The sequence below is a fragment of the Penicillium antarcticum genome (genome assembly GCF_028974205.1).
Source record: "Penicillium antarcticum strain IBT 31339 chromosome Unknown utg000003l_segment0_segment0, whole genome shotgun sequence".
NCBI classification, from domain to species: domain Eukaryota; kingdom Fungi; phylum Ascomycota; class Eurotiomycetes; order Eurotiales; family Aspergillaceae; genus Penicillium; species Penicillium antarcticum.
In genome coordinates, this window is record NW_026695301.1 from 217,623 (window position 1) to 230,778 (window position 13,156).

General features: G+C 51.4%; 7 protein-coding genes across 7 annotated transcripts; 3 read left to right on the forward strand and 4 right to left on the reverse strand.

Moving 5' to 3' along the window:
- Positions 1 to 227: 227 nt before the first annotated feature.
- N7508_002794 (F1F0 ATP synthase subunit g) lies at positions 228 to 1,056 on the forward strand (the record flags this gene model as incomplete). Its single annotated transcript, XM_058460860.1, has 3 exons — positions 228 to 471; positions 686 to 770; positions 825 to 1,056. The coding sequence occupies 3 exons, from the start codon at positions 228 to 230 to the stop codon at positions 1,054 to 1,056; spliced, it is 561 nt and encodes a 186-aa protein (XP_058321437.1).
- Positions 1,057 to 1,605: 549 nt separating this feature from the next.
- On the forward strand, positions 1,606 to 3,747 carry rok1 (RNA-dependent ATPase ROK1; the record flags this gene model as incomplete). The annotated part of the gene is made up of 1 exon (XM_058460861.1): positions 1,606 to 3,747. The coding sequence occupies one exon, from the start codon at positions 1,606 to 1,608 to the stop codon at positions 3,745 to 3,747; it is 2,142 nt and encodes a 713-aa protein (XP_058321438.1).
- A 131-nt stretch (positions 3,748 to 3,878) lies between these two features.
- On the reverse strand, positions 3,879 to 4,662 carry N7508_002796 (uncharacterized protein; the record flags this gene model as incomplete). The annotated part of the gene is made up of 2 exons (XM_058460862.1): positions 3,879 to 4,400; positions 4,462 to 4,662. The coding sequence occupies 2 exons, from the start codon at positions 4,660 to 4,662 to the stop codon at positions 3,879 to 3,881; spliced, it is 723 nt and encodes a 240-aa protein (XP_058321439.1).
- Positions 4,663 to 5,297: 635 nt separating this feature from the next.
- On the reverse strand, positions 5,298 to 6,454 carry N7508_002797 (S-adenosylmethionine-dependent methyltransferase; the record flags this gene model as incomplete). The annotated part of the gene is made up of 3 exons (XM_058460863.1): positions 5,298 to 6,046; positions 6,097 to 6,354; positions 6,421 to 6,454. 3 exons carry the CDS (start codon positions 6,452 to 6,454, stop codon positions 5,298 to 5,300), a joined length of 1,041 nt encoding a protein of 346 aa, XP_058321440.1.
- A 335-nt stretch (positions 6,455 to 6,789) lies between these two features.
- Positions 6,790 to 7,625, reverse strand: N7508_002798 (ESCRT-I subunit protein VPS28; the record flags this gene model as incomplete). The annotated part of the gene is made up of 3 exons (XM_058460864.1): positions 6,790 to 7,191; positions 7,249 to 7,485; positions 7,536 to 7,625. 3 exons carry the CDS (start codon positions 7,623 to 7,625, stop codon positions 6,790 to 6,792), a joined length of 729 nt encoding a protein of 242 aa, XP_058321441.1.
- A 196-nt stretch (positions 7,626 to 7,821) lies between these two features.
- N7508_002799 (mRNA-binding ribosome synthesis protein NOC2) lies at positions 7,822 to 10,128 on the forward strand (the record flags this gene model as incomplete). Its single annotated transcript, XM_058460865.1, has 1 exon — positions 7,822 to 10,128. The coding sequence occupies one exon, from the start codon at positions 7,822 to 7,824 to the stop codon at positions 10,126 to 10,128; it is 2,307 nt and encodes a 768-aa protein (XP_058321442.1).
- Positions 10,129 to 10,888: 760 nt separating this feature from the next.
- Positions 10,889 to 13,040, reverse strand: N7508_002800 (molybdopterin cofactor biosynthetic protein; the record flags this gene model as incomplete). Its single annotated transcript, XM_058460866.1, has 2 exons — positions 10,889 to 11,604; positions 11,765 to 13,040. 2 exons carry the CDS (start codon positions 13,038 to 13,040, stop codon positions 10,889 to 10,891), a joined length of 1,992 nt encoding a protein of 663 aa, XP_058321443.1.
- Between the last annotated feature and the right edge of the window lie 116 nt (positions 13,041 to 13,156).

Sequence of the window (13,156 nt, forward strand, 5' to 3'; positions counted from 1 at the left end):
TCAAAGTCTCAACTAAATATCAACTGATCTACATCCAGGATTACAGTATTGATTTTTGTTTACTAGGCCCAGCTCACGTGACTGAATTCCCTGAAGTTCCCGAGCGACAAATCCGCAGATTCTGGTTCTGCCGTTGCGCGAGACTTAGGACCATTGGACCATACTGCTTCATTAGCGATTGTGTCTTTCGCTTGATTCCTTTCGTCCACTCCTTTTCTCCCTTCAAAATGCCTGTCACCCGTGCTGTCCTGCGGCAATCGCAGTTCCTGACCCGGAGAACCGCCGTCAGACATGCCTCATCTACCTCGGAGGCTGCCTCCAAGGCTGGCGAGACTGCTTCCTCTGCGGCCTCTAAGGCCCAGGAGGGTCTCTCCAAGGTCTCTGCTTCCGCTGGCCCTGCCCTCTCCAACGCCGCCGGCGCCCTGCGCAAGATCGGTGGTCCCGCCGGCAAGGTCATCTCTTTCGTCGATGGTAAGGAGACCCGCGTTCTTTGATTTGGTGTCTACAATGGAGGAAATGGAGTGCCATGATTGGATTGCAATCAGATGAGAATATCATCCTCGTCCGATTGACCCGGTGGAATCGTGCCATCCGACCTCCGAGCAACCTCCTTGTTAACATACAATTTCGAGATCAACTCATTCTATAAAACACATCACCAAAGTGCACAGCTAACCTCAATCAGCCATGATCCCCCCGACTCTCTACTACTCCAAGGTCGGCCTTGAGCTCGGCAAGCTGGTTTTCCGTGGCCAGAACATGGCTCCTCCGTAAGTCGCCATCGCAAGAACACCCAACTCGCCAACTCAACTGACAATGTCTAGCAACATGGCCACCTTCCAGTCCTACTTCCAGCCCTTCATCAACAACCCTGCCGCCCTCAAGAACCTCCCCTCGCCCTCGAGCATCCTCGCCCGTGTCCGCAACGCCAGCCCCAAGGAGCTTGCCTTTGCTGGTGTTACCGCTGCTGAGGTCATTGGCTTCTTCACTGTTGGTGAGATGATCGGTCGCATGAACATTGTTGGTTACCGGGGTGAGGTTGCGCACGCGCACTAAGGGGTAGAGAGTCGTCCTTTCCTTATTTTCCTTTGTTACTTTGTATGATAGACGATGGAATATAAACTGTTGTCTGAGATAGAAGCAATTGCCATTTGTGTGACAGCTGTATAAATGAGGTCTTGAGCTTTGCCTGTTGAGCGCGGGTCCATAGTTAGCAAGTAGTTGTGTATGTGTAGAGTGAGCTCACTCGCTATTGCTATTTCTACTTGCCACCTGCTTCCTTCCAAGTCTCCAAGTCTTCTTCCAGGTCCTCTCGGTATCTTGATCTGTTCCAGCCTCTTTGCGCAGTACAGACATCTTACCTCAAGCGCTTGGCTTAGATCAAGAGGAATGTGGTTAATTGAATTACTCCATTTCACTGCCCTAGTCCTATTCCTCTCCCACATCTGGATCCTCACACCTCAGGCTGTCCTCATGCTGTTGTGGTTTGAAGCCCAATACATATACGCTCATCTGTGATGACATCTGATTGGCCCGGGATGAAAGCGGCGGACCACTTTTTTTCTTCGTGAAATATCAAAGTCGACACTTTCAACTCACCACAACATGGATGCATTCAAGCTATTGACTCGGTCAACAAAATTGAAGCCTACTACTTCAAAATCAGATTCTTCTCGTCTGCCGTCAACCGGAAAAGCAGCCAACCCGCAGCTTTTCCGCACCGCCGACGCCGACAAGCTCGAGGCTGCCAAGAGCGGCAAAAAAAGAAAGAGAAACACTGCTGCTCAGCAGGATGAAGATGAAGTTCCCGAGCTGGACTTTTTCAGTTCAAACAAGCGCCCTGCAACCAGCGTGACGGAACCCGCTGCTGCGACCGAGCACAGTGCTGAAAAAGTGACTGAAGATGTCGCATCTGAGGACGACTCCATGGACGACGTGCAGCGTCGCACGATCTTGAACTCTCACAAGATCAAGGTGACTGACTTGCGCGACATGGATGAGATTCAGCCCCAGCCAGCTTCTACCAAGGACTCCAAGAAGAAGAAGAAGTCAAAGAAGGAAGAAGCTCCTGTTCTCAGCAAGAAAGAGCAGAAGCGCGCTAGACGTCTTTTCCCCGAGCCTTTGCTTTCTTTCAAGGAGCTTCGGTCCAAATATCAGATCTCTTCGCGTCTCGCAGAGAATGTTGCGGACCAAGGGTTTACCGTGCCCACTGAGGTACAACTTGGTACTCTTCCTTTGCTTCTCGATGAATCTTCTGAGCCGGATCTTTTAATTGTGGCCCCAACTGGCAGTGGTAAGACATTGTCATTTATGATTCCTGTGATCAACAAGATTGTGCGACACCACCACTCAAGCCCCGACGAGCACGGCATTCTGTCCGTAGTTGTGGCTCCTACCAAGGAACTTGCAAGCCAAATTGTAAACGAGGGCCGGAAGCTGGTTTCTGGAACTGGTGTGAAGATCACATTGATGAGAAAGGGAATGCGCGTGAGCGAAGAAGGCAATGCGAATGTCCTCGAAGAGAGTGATGCGTCATCTGGATCCGACGATGAGGATGACAACAAGCCATCAAAAGACAGTGCCAATATCCCCCTTACCAAGAGTGATATACTTGTTACCACACCGTTGATGCTGGTCAATGCTCTCTCGGCGAACCGGACAAAGACCATGGCAACTCTGCCTCTAGTCCGAAGTCTCGTCATGGATGAAGCGGATGTTCTATTGGACCCCTTGTTCCGTGAACAGACACTGGATATCTGGAAAGCATGCACACACCCTGAAATGCGAGTCGGACTTTGGTCAGCTACGATGGGATCCAACATTGAAGATCTCACCAAGTCGACAATCAAAGAGCGACAAGAAGATCTCGGAATCAAGCCCAGCGAATCCCATGCCCTACTTCGTCTGGTCGTTGGCTTGAAGGACTCCGCCATCCCCAACATCGAGCACAAACTCGTCTACGCAGCAACAGAGCAGGGTAAACTGCTTGGACTCCGCCAACTCCTTCGTCCCACAGCGGCTTCAGCATCCGACATCCGCCTCCGACCACCCTTCCTCATCTTCACCCAAACCATCCCCCGAGCCATCGCCCTGCACTCGGAACTCAAATACGACATCCCGGCCGAAGCAGGCGGCTCATCGCGAATCGCAGTCCTCCACTCGGACCTCTCAGACATCCAACGCTCAGAAATCATGCGCGATTTCCGCAAAGGCGAGATCTGGATCCTGGTAACAACAGACCTCCTCGCCCGTGGAGTGGACTTCCGCGGCATAAACGGCGTAGTAAACTACGACATCCCAAACTCAGCCGCAGTCTACGTACACCGCGTGGGCCGAACGGGACGAGCAGGACGCGAAGGCGGCATCGCAGTGACATACTACACAAAGGAAGACATCCCCTACGTGAAGAGCATCGCGAACATAATCGACATGAGCGAAAAGCTACGCGGTGGTGATGGCGACAAATCCATCCAGAAATGGCTCCTCGATGCACTGCCTAATCTGAGTAAGAATAGCAAGAAGGATCTCAAGAGGCATGGCGTTAAGGCGCGGCAGATGCCGAGGTTGGATGTGAAAGATGATGGGAAAAGCGCGCGTGGCATGCGGATTAGTACTAAGAGTGGATTTGAGCGGCGCATGGAGAATCGGAAGAAGGGTGCTATTGCTGCTAGTCGGCAGCGGAAGGCTGCTGCTGGTGGTGATGGTAATGTTAGTGATGCTGGTAGTTGGGCTGGGTTGGATGATTAGATTGATGTTTTGTACAGTATGCTACTAGGATCATATTCCATATTCCATATCCGTATGTCTGTTACAAGGAAAAATATTCAAGTCATGATCATTTAATAAATACATCAAGTCATGGCTATATACGCCGTGTCTCATTTCTGCCCAGCCTTTCCATTCTGTCCTTGCGCCTGTCCCTGACTTTGGCCACGAGGCTGAGACTGAGGCTGAGCAGGAGGAGGTTTTTCCTCAACAATCTTCCTAACCAAAGTGACAGGGACAAACGCACAATCCAACAAACCCTGCTCCTCCAAAACCCCCTCCAATTCATCTCCATCACGATCGAAATAAAGCGCCCATTCACCCTCCTCTTCCTCAACTGCATAGAAAGCCTTCTGCTTCTTATCCAGCGAGATGATCCTCTCCTCTTTATCCCAATCCCACGGCCCAACTATATGCTCCACACTTTGTGACCGATTCCCATAGCGCAGCTCGTATGTCTCATTATCGGCATAGATCCAATTGAGCAGCGGTGGCGTTTCCTGTACATAAGTAGGAAGCCCAAGACCCCGATCTAGATGTTTCGTTTCATCTAGTTCGGGGTATTCAATGTAAAAGGCTAGAGCTGTGAAGGCTGGAATGGAGCGATTGGATGGGTTAGGATCTGCGAGGTAGACCTGTAGCTGGTTAGTATGATCCGTCTCGGTCTCTGTATTCCTGGCTACAGATTGAAAGTACCTTCTCATTCCTAACAACAACACTCATCCCATTCAACTCGCGATCATCATCCGTATCGCCGTTGCATTCAGCTTGGATGTTGAACTTCATCATGCGCCGATTGTCTTCCTTGCGCTGGTTTGCTTTGCGCTGCTCGCTTGATGCGAGAGATATACCCGTCACCGTCGGGATGGCCGTAATGGCCAAGAGTCCGATGACCATTTTCAGGTTCTTGGTGGAGTATGCACTGGGGTAGTGGGGTTTGAGGGATGCTTGACAGCTAGATCGTTGGGTAGCTGGTGTTCGAGACGAAGGAATGAATTCAGTGGGTAGAAGGTTATTATAGTAGACGGCTTAGATTGTGCAGTGCATTAGGTAGGTTGGAAATGCATTCCAGCCTGGGATCTGAGATCTGGATGTCTCCTAGTTTGTTCTGGTGGCGTTTTGGTCTGGATTCAGGTCTTCTGGTGAGTTAGCATGAGTTAGATAAAAGTTGAGTATGCGAGACTGACTAGATATATGTAGGATATGTCTGATTCTTGAGCAGAAGTCATCTTTGCAGGTTATTAGAGACAAGTCAGTAAATTGCAACTTCCATGGTCCGCCTGAACACCGACGTCATGGCCACGTGATGGGGCTTGACGTGTTGCTGTTTTTTTTAATCTCTTCATCGGCTGGATCATTTGTTTCCCTGCTTCAAATTTACTGGTTACTAATTCTCGATCATCACATAACTTTAAATCAATGCATTGCTAATCAAGTTCTACAAATCTTATGCTAATCTCTCGTCTATCGTTTATTATTCGTGATGTCGTTTGATCGTGCCAACGACCTGGACCACAACATGGTAACCCATTCTACACCTTCTCACTCCATCCCCAAATGGACCACCAGCACTTGACAGCCAAGGCGCCTCCATCTGCACTCTCCCAATCGTCATATCCAACCTCTTCACCCTCTTCAACGACTGCAAGGCCCATCTCACTCATTCGTCGCCGGAACTCCTGCACCTGTAGCAGATACGCATCTCGCAAAGGCATCTCCGTCACAACGCGCGCATCACGCCCATGGCTAAGCCAAGGCGCAATAGTATCAACCAGCAACCTCGGATGACTGGGAGAATACAGCGGGTCAGCCGCGAGAATCACGTCGAACCGCTCCTCTGCTGATGGCAGGGGCGACGGCGTGACAGACCAGTCGAGCACGCCAGTTGTCACAGTCGCTCCGGTCCGGTTGAGGAGCTCTACGTTCAAGGCAGCGTTGTGGGCGAGGTTCGGGACGATCTCGGGCAGGTCGGTGAGGTGGATGGTGGCCGATTTACCCTGGAGAGCGGCAAACGAGAGACCGACTAGTCCAGTGCCAGCGCCGAGTTCAAGTGCCCGCAGAGGTTTCTCAGTATTGGATGTGGAGGGGTCAGTCGAGGCAGTAGGGACCAGTGCCGGAGGCGACTCGAGGAGGATATGGAGACGGCGGGAAAGAAGGTAGGATGACACCCAGGTCTTCATACCGAGGTTATCGGCCGTGAGTGATGGTTCGTGGAGGGTCAGGGTGTAGTCTTCGCCGGAGGAGGCGGGCACATCGAAAGTGCGAGACATGGCCGGCATTGCTGCAATGAGTCAGTCAGCGAACACAGCAAGAGAGTGAAACAATGCATACCACATCGGCCAGACCGCTCACTGAGCCGTGCAGCGGCCGCATCCCAGATTGCCTCGCGGAGTTCATCGGTTTCGAGCCATGCCAACGGGCTTGAGATGATGGATGTGAGATACCGAGTCACGCCCGCGGGCTGCACGGCAGGGCCCTTGACGACATCAGCGCTGGTGCCGAAAGTACGTGGCTGCAAACTCAGGAGAGCCAGCGCCTTTACAAGATCAGTGCCGGAGGGCTTCTCGTAGAGTTGCGGGAGATCGAGCACTGGCTTATCAGTTCCATTATCTTTTGTGGACCGACTGGTCCGAGAGTGTAGATCTGGGGACTAACCGTGAAGTGGCTCGTCGGTCGTGGCACTGATCATATTGGTGAATTGCTGTGTGCTGTAAGAAAATCCAGAGCAAAAGGCAACAGTTTATCTCGACCCCGGGGGATCTTGAACCGCCACGCGGTAAAGAAAAATAAAAAATTCCCAAAAAGGAAAGGCGGATTTGATGGTTCCGCGGGCCCCTTTTGGCCTAACTTGTCAGGCATAAATCTATAATTATCAGACGGACTAGATCCGATTAGAAGAGATAGACCAGTCAATTAGTATATACTGAAGAGCCGAATAGTTTCCAAGAAGCAAATGGGTATATTCATTGATATTTTCAATATCGAAGAACAAAATCGTAGACTTCCACCGCTTGTCAAGAGACATCAGTTCAATGTCGCCTTGAATCCCTGATATGCCTGTTCAATATCAAATGCGATTTCTCGCGCCTGGTCCTCACTTAATTCTTCAGTAGCTCTCATTTGGTTCAGTGCAATTAACCATTGAATGATCTTGCCGCGATCCTCAAAGTCTCCATCTGTGACCTTGTTCACAGACTGAATGACTTCCGACAGGAGAGGATGCAATGCATCTTTTGAGACCATATTCAGTTTCAATGCATCGAGGAATGTAATAAAGTTCTCAGTCGCTGCCAGAATAAGGCTGCCCGATGCCCCAGCCGGCCCTGCAGCCGCCGCCATACTAAGAGGTGGCGCACCGTGAGAAGCCTGTTCAACCGTAGCAGGAAGACCAATGCGCAATCGCTCCGTAGCTCTCGGGCATTCCAACTGTATTGTATAGCGTCAGCAATGTCGACGTCGGCGAAGTAAGCAGGGTACCCTTACACCCCACGTCCGCTTGAACGTTTCCAAGTCGACAAACTCCCGCGACACAGTCTCATCGCCGAGACTGGACTTATATTGCTTCAATAAGCGAGTACATGTCTCTGTGTATTCTGCCTCGGTGACCACGTCCTTGATGTATGCCTTCTCGAGTCCGTCAAGGGTGACAATGATGCTGTATATCTCGGCTAGGGATTCATATAGATCGCGCTCGACTGAGCTGGATGCTAATTTGACTTCCTGGACAATTGTAAGCCAATCTGTCTATCAATGCGGAGACGGGTCCGTACTTCATCGAGGTTGATCGAGGCCGACCGGGCGGGGTTGGGGGTATAGCTGTATGGTGTGGGAGCATATGAAAGTGGCCGCTGGGAGTACATGCTGTGTACAAGTCCGGAGTATCATCAAATCGTGAGTGTGAATGTCGCAAGTTGCCCTCGTAGCTGGAGCTGTTATCGCCCGACACAAAGGCGGTGGAGAAGGCGGTGGGACCGATTTTCTCCCCAAATTTTTTTTGTCAAACGGCCGATTCCAGCACCAAGCTATACTTGCAGACTCTTTTCTGCAAACCTCACAATGGCTGGAGCCAAGAAGTCCACGAAGAAATTCGAGAAGAACCATCTTAAGGATGTTATCGAACGCCGCAAGTCACACGCCAAGGTGAAGCAAAGACACCAGTTGAACGACAAGCGCAAAGAAAAAAATGCTTCAAAACGCGCCGAAGCCGAAGAGGCCAATGAGATCAGCCCTGAGGAAGCGAAGAAGCAGAATGCTTTCGCCGAAATGAATGTTGACGATTTCTTCGCCGGTGGCTTCGAAATTCCCGAGGAGAAGGGCAACAAGTCCAAGAAGGACGTCACTCCCAAGATCGGCAAGCGCAAGCGCTCAGAAGACAAGGCACAGGCCGAAGAGGCTCCCGAGGAGGACGACAATGAAGACGACGATGCAAGCAGCGTCGACGGACACGACGAACACAAGGAGCAACTGGAGTCACTGAAGGAGAAGGACCCCGAGTTCTACAAGTACCTGAAGGAGAACGATGCGGAACTACTCGATTTCGGTGAACAAGGCGATCTCTCAGAAGTCGACGCTTTGAGTGAGAGCGATGAGCCTGAAGACGAGGAACCTGCCAAGAAGAAAAAGAAGAAGTCGAAGAAGGACGAGGAGGTGGTGGAGCCCACGAGCACCACCCTCACAATCCAGACCGTTCAGAAGTGGCACAAGTTGATGGAGGAGCAGAATTCGATCCGTGCTATGCGTCAGGTTGTTCTCGCTTTCCGTGCCGCTGCCCACGTCAACGATGCCGACGCCCCAGAGCAAAAGTACATCATCTCCGACAAGAACGTCTATCACCAGGTTCTTGTCACGGCCCTTAACACCGTTCCCAAGGTCCTGGCCCACCACCTCCCCGTCAAGGAGACTGCTGGGGGCAAGATCCGCGTGTCATTGGACTCGAAGAAGTTCAAGACCCTTACGCCCCTGATTAAATCTCACACATCCTCGGTTCACCAGCTTCTGATCAACCTGTCTGATGCATCTACACTCAAGCTGACCCTCTCGTCAATTGAGCCCATGCTGCCATACCTTCTCCAATTCCGTAAGGTGCTGAAGACTCTCGTCAAGACCGTTGTCGGTATCTGGGCTGATGTCGCCACCAACGACGCAACCCGTATCACTGGTTTCCTGCTTCTGCGCCGCCTTATGGTTCTCGGAGATGCTGGTATCCGCGAGAGCGTGCTCAAGGCCACCTACGAGGGTGTTGTCAAGGGCAGCCGTAACACGACTGTGCACACACTTGCAGGCGTGAACTTGATGAAGAACTCCGCCGCCGAGATTTGGGGCATTGACCAGAATGTCTCATATACCACCGGATTCTCCTTCATCCGCCAGCTGGCCATGCACTTGCGTTCCAGCATCACCAACACCTCCAAGGAGTCCTACAAGACCATCTACAACTGGCAATACGTGCACTCGCTGGACTTCTGGTCCCGTGTGCTTTCCCAGCACTGCGATGGTCTCGTCGAGGCCCAATCCGGCAAGCAGTCTGCTCTGCGTCCCCTCATCTACCCCGTCGTGCAGATCACCCTTGGTGCGATGCGCCTTATCCCCACCGCCCAGTACTTCCCCCTGCGCTTCCAGTTGACGCGCTCCCTGCTCCGTATCTCCCGTGCCACCGGCACCTACATCCCGCTCGCATCCTCACTCCTGGAGGTCCTGACCTCCGCCGAGATGCGCAAGCACCCCAGATCCAGCACCCTGAAGCCCCTGGACTTCAACACAGCCATCCGCGCGCCAAAGTCCTACCTTCGCTCGCGCACCTACCAAGATGGCGTGGGTGAGCAGGTCGCCGAGCTCCTCTCCGAGTTCTTCGTCCTGTGGTCCAAGCACATCGCCTTCCCAGAATTGTCCGTGCCCGTCGTTGTCTCCCTCAAGCGCTGGCTGAAGCAGGTCTCTGCCCGCTCTGGCGGAAATAAGAACGCCAAGATCAACCAGATGATCCTGCTTCTCGTGCAAAAGGTCGAGGCCAACGCCCGCTGGATCGAGGAGCGCCGTCTGACCGTTTCCTACGCTCCCCGTAACCGCACCGAGGTTGACTCTTTCCTCAAGGACGTCGACTGGGAGACTACACCTCTCGGCGCCTTCGTCAAGACACAGCGCAAGCTCCGCGAGGAGCGCGCTGCTATCCTCGAAGAGGGTCGTCGCGAGGAGGAGAAGAGGAGAGAGGAGGCGAAGAAGAACGGTGGCGATGACGAGGTGATGGGTGGTTTCAGCGGCGACTCTGGCAGTGAGGATGAGGAAGAAGAGGAATGGGAAAGTGAGGAGGAGCCCGAGATCGAGGGCGAAGATGAAAGTGAAGACGAGATTGAGATGGAGGATGAGTAGACTCCTGATGTTTTATTGTATATCTCCTTGCCTCGAACGGTTTATTGCATATGTCGACTTTGGTCACCAGGATACAGTCTGGGTAGTAACTCAATCCCACAAAAGAATCATTTTTCTTAATCCATTCATATCATATCTCATGATCCTACTCTAACCTATACTCTATAAATCTATCATGTCAAAAGAAATGGGTATCAAAATGCAAAATGCAACTAAACAGACCCAGCAGAACCAACCCTAGCCCTCTCCCTCCTCAAAACAGCACTTTCCTCTTCAGCCCAAGCTAAAGACTCACTCGGCAACATAATAGCCTTATCAATAGCAACAGTCAAACCACGATGCCGTCCTCTGAGCGCAACAGCAGCAAGAATCAACTTGCTAATAGTATGCCACGCCTCACAGAACGTATAATTCTTTCCAGGGAATCCAAGACTAACACTAACACAGCCATAAGCAGAAACAACCTCGAAAATAATATTGAATGTCGAGAATGCCACAGGGCTATCAGTATAGTGATCCGATTCAGCAATCGCAATGAAGAACTGCAAATGCTATCCACCAGAGGTCATGGCTGAGCTGAGATCGGATTTGAGATAAAAAGACAACGAAATACAAGCGAGTGCACAATGTTTTCAATGATCAGAGAGAGAAAAAACCTGCCAACGAAGAAGAACAAGGAAAGAAGAGGAAAATACGGTGTGAAGAACAATCTAACGGGTCCTGCGAGTAGGGCTTCGACGTGCATTGTATACTTCTGATATCAGACTCTCTCCTCCCTAAGCCAATGCCCACTTTTCCCACCCTGCTTCTCGAGCAATCTAACAGCCTCAATGACCATCCCCTTATCAACAGCCTTGAGCATATCATAAACCGTCAAAGCAGCCCCCATAGTAGCAGTCATAGCCTCCATCTCAACACCCGTCCTACCGAAACAACTAACACTCGCAACAACTTTCATAGAACCAAATCCATTATTCTCCGGTTCATTTAACTCGACACTAACCTCTACCCCGGTAATTCCAATACCAGGATGACACAATGGGACAATGTCAGGGGTGCGCTTAGCAGCCATGATACCGGCGATCCGGGCGACGCTGAATACGTCACCTTTGTGTGTATGTCCTTTGCGTAGGATTGACCAGGGCCGGTCATTTGAGAAGGTGACTGTACATGCTGCTGTGGCGAGGCGCTTTGTTTCTGGTTTTGAGGTGATTTGGGTCATGTGGACTGTTTTGGAGGGGGTTAGGTGTGGCAGGTCTGCGTCGGAGGTTGTTGGGAGAGATGGAGACGGGCGAGTAGTGGTTTGCTTTTGGTCTTGGTCCTTGAAATCGGTAGCAGAGCGCCCGTTGTGGTAGAGACGGGCTTGGGAAATTGGTAGATTTGGTAACATGTGGACTGGGATCTTCGACCAGGGAGGACTAGTACTGGCCGTCAAAGGGTAGGCTGGTTGTTGATTCGCATTATTGTCTAGTTCGTCTATCAGCCGATGATTCAAGAAATGATATCCAAAATTCATAAGTCGCGTATGTACATGGTACCAAATCCCGCCATATCCAGCAAAAGAATTATCCACCCAATGGATAATTTACAAGTCATAAAACATTTCCAATCATGAGAGAAGGAGACGGCTACCCACCAATCAAGATCATAGGACGATTTTTCATATCCTTCAGCTGTTCCATACCAGCGTGTTTCGCCTTCTTGCGTTTCACGGCCATGCCGATGATATCGAGGATCTCGCGCTCTCGCTCGTTGACCAAAACGCCTTCATCGCTGAGGCGGGATGCCGTTTGGACTGTTTCCAGTAGTTTCAGATCGTTCATCGCATCCAAGTCGATCGGGTTTCCGGCGTTCTCTTTGCGAATGATGTCGCGCAGGGATACCTCGGAGTTACCAAACAAGCAAACTTTGAGGTTACCATCACTAGTGATGCGGAGTCGATTGCAAGTACCACAGAAGTTATGCGTCATGCTCGTGATGAAACCGACGCGTCCCTCGAACCCAGGCACACGGTATGTCTTGCTAGTGTCATTCTTGTGATCCTCCACTTTTTCAAAGGTGGGATATTTCTCCCGAATGACAGCCAACATTTCCTGGTAGGAGAACATCTTGCCCTGGTTCCATTTGTTCCCGTCGAAAGGCATGTACTCGATGAACCGCACTTCAATGGGCTTCTCACGGCCTAGTTCCACGAACGGGAGGATCTCACGGTCATTCATCCCCCTCATGATAACGCAATTGATCTTTAGCTTGATGCCCGCTCCAACCTTATTCATTTCCAGAATACGATTGATGCTCTTCATCACAGCGTCGAATCCCTTGCGTCGCGTCATGATCTGGAACTGGAATGGGTCCAGTGTGTCGAGGCTCAGATTGACTCCCGTCAGACCGGCCTCGACCATCAGATCCAGCTTCCGATGTAATGATATTCCATTGGTCGTGAGACATAGTTCCCGGAGTCCGTTCTGCCGTAGCTTGCCAATGTCCTGCATCAACGGTACGATATCCTTCCGAACTGTCGGTTCACCACCCGTCAGTCGAATCTTGGTAACGCCCTGTGAAACAAAAAGGGAAGATAGATAGAGGATCTCGGGGGATGTGAGGAGCTTGGCAGAGGGCGACAGGTCTATGCCTTCCTCAGGCATGCAGTACAAGCACCGAAGGTTGCATCGTTCCGTAACGCTGATGCGGAGATAGTCATGCTGGCGATTGAAGGTATCGGTGAGGAAATCGGAGAAAGGCTTCGCAGCCTTGAGCGGGGATAGCCGAGGGGAGACTTTGGAGTGTGGAGGTAGTTCAGATGTGACGGTGGCGTTGGGTCTTGCGGCGGTACTCTGGAGTCGAGCGATCGCCTTGGTTGGGCCCCAGGGAACTCTAGGGCACAAGATCTGCTTGCACCGTCCAGCCATCATCGTTCAAGGGGTGTAAAGTGGCATAGTTGGCAAATATATGCAGAAGATGAGAATGTGAGGGGTCGCATGGACATTCCTCTCAATGAGAGCGGCGGACTCCGCGCTGAGTCACGTAT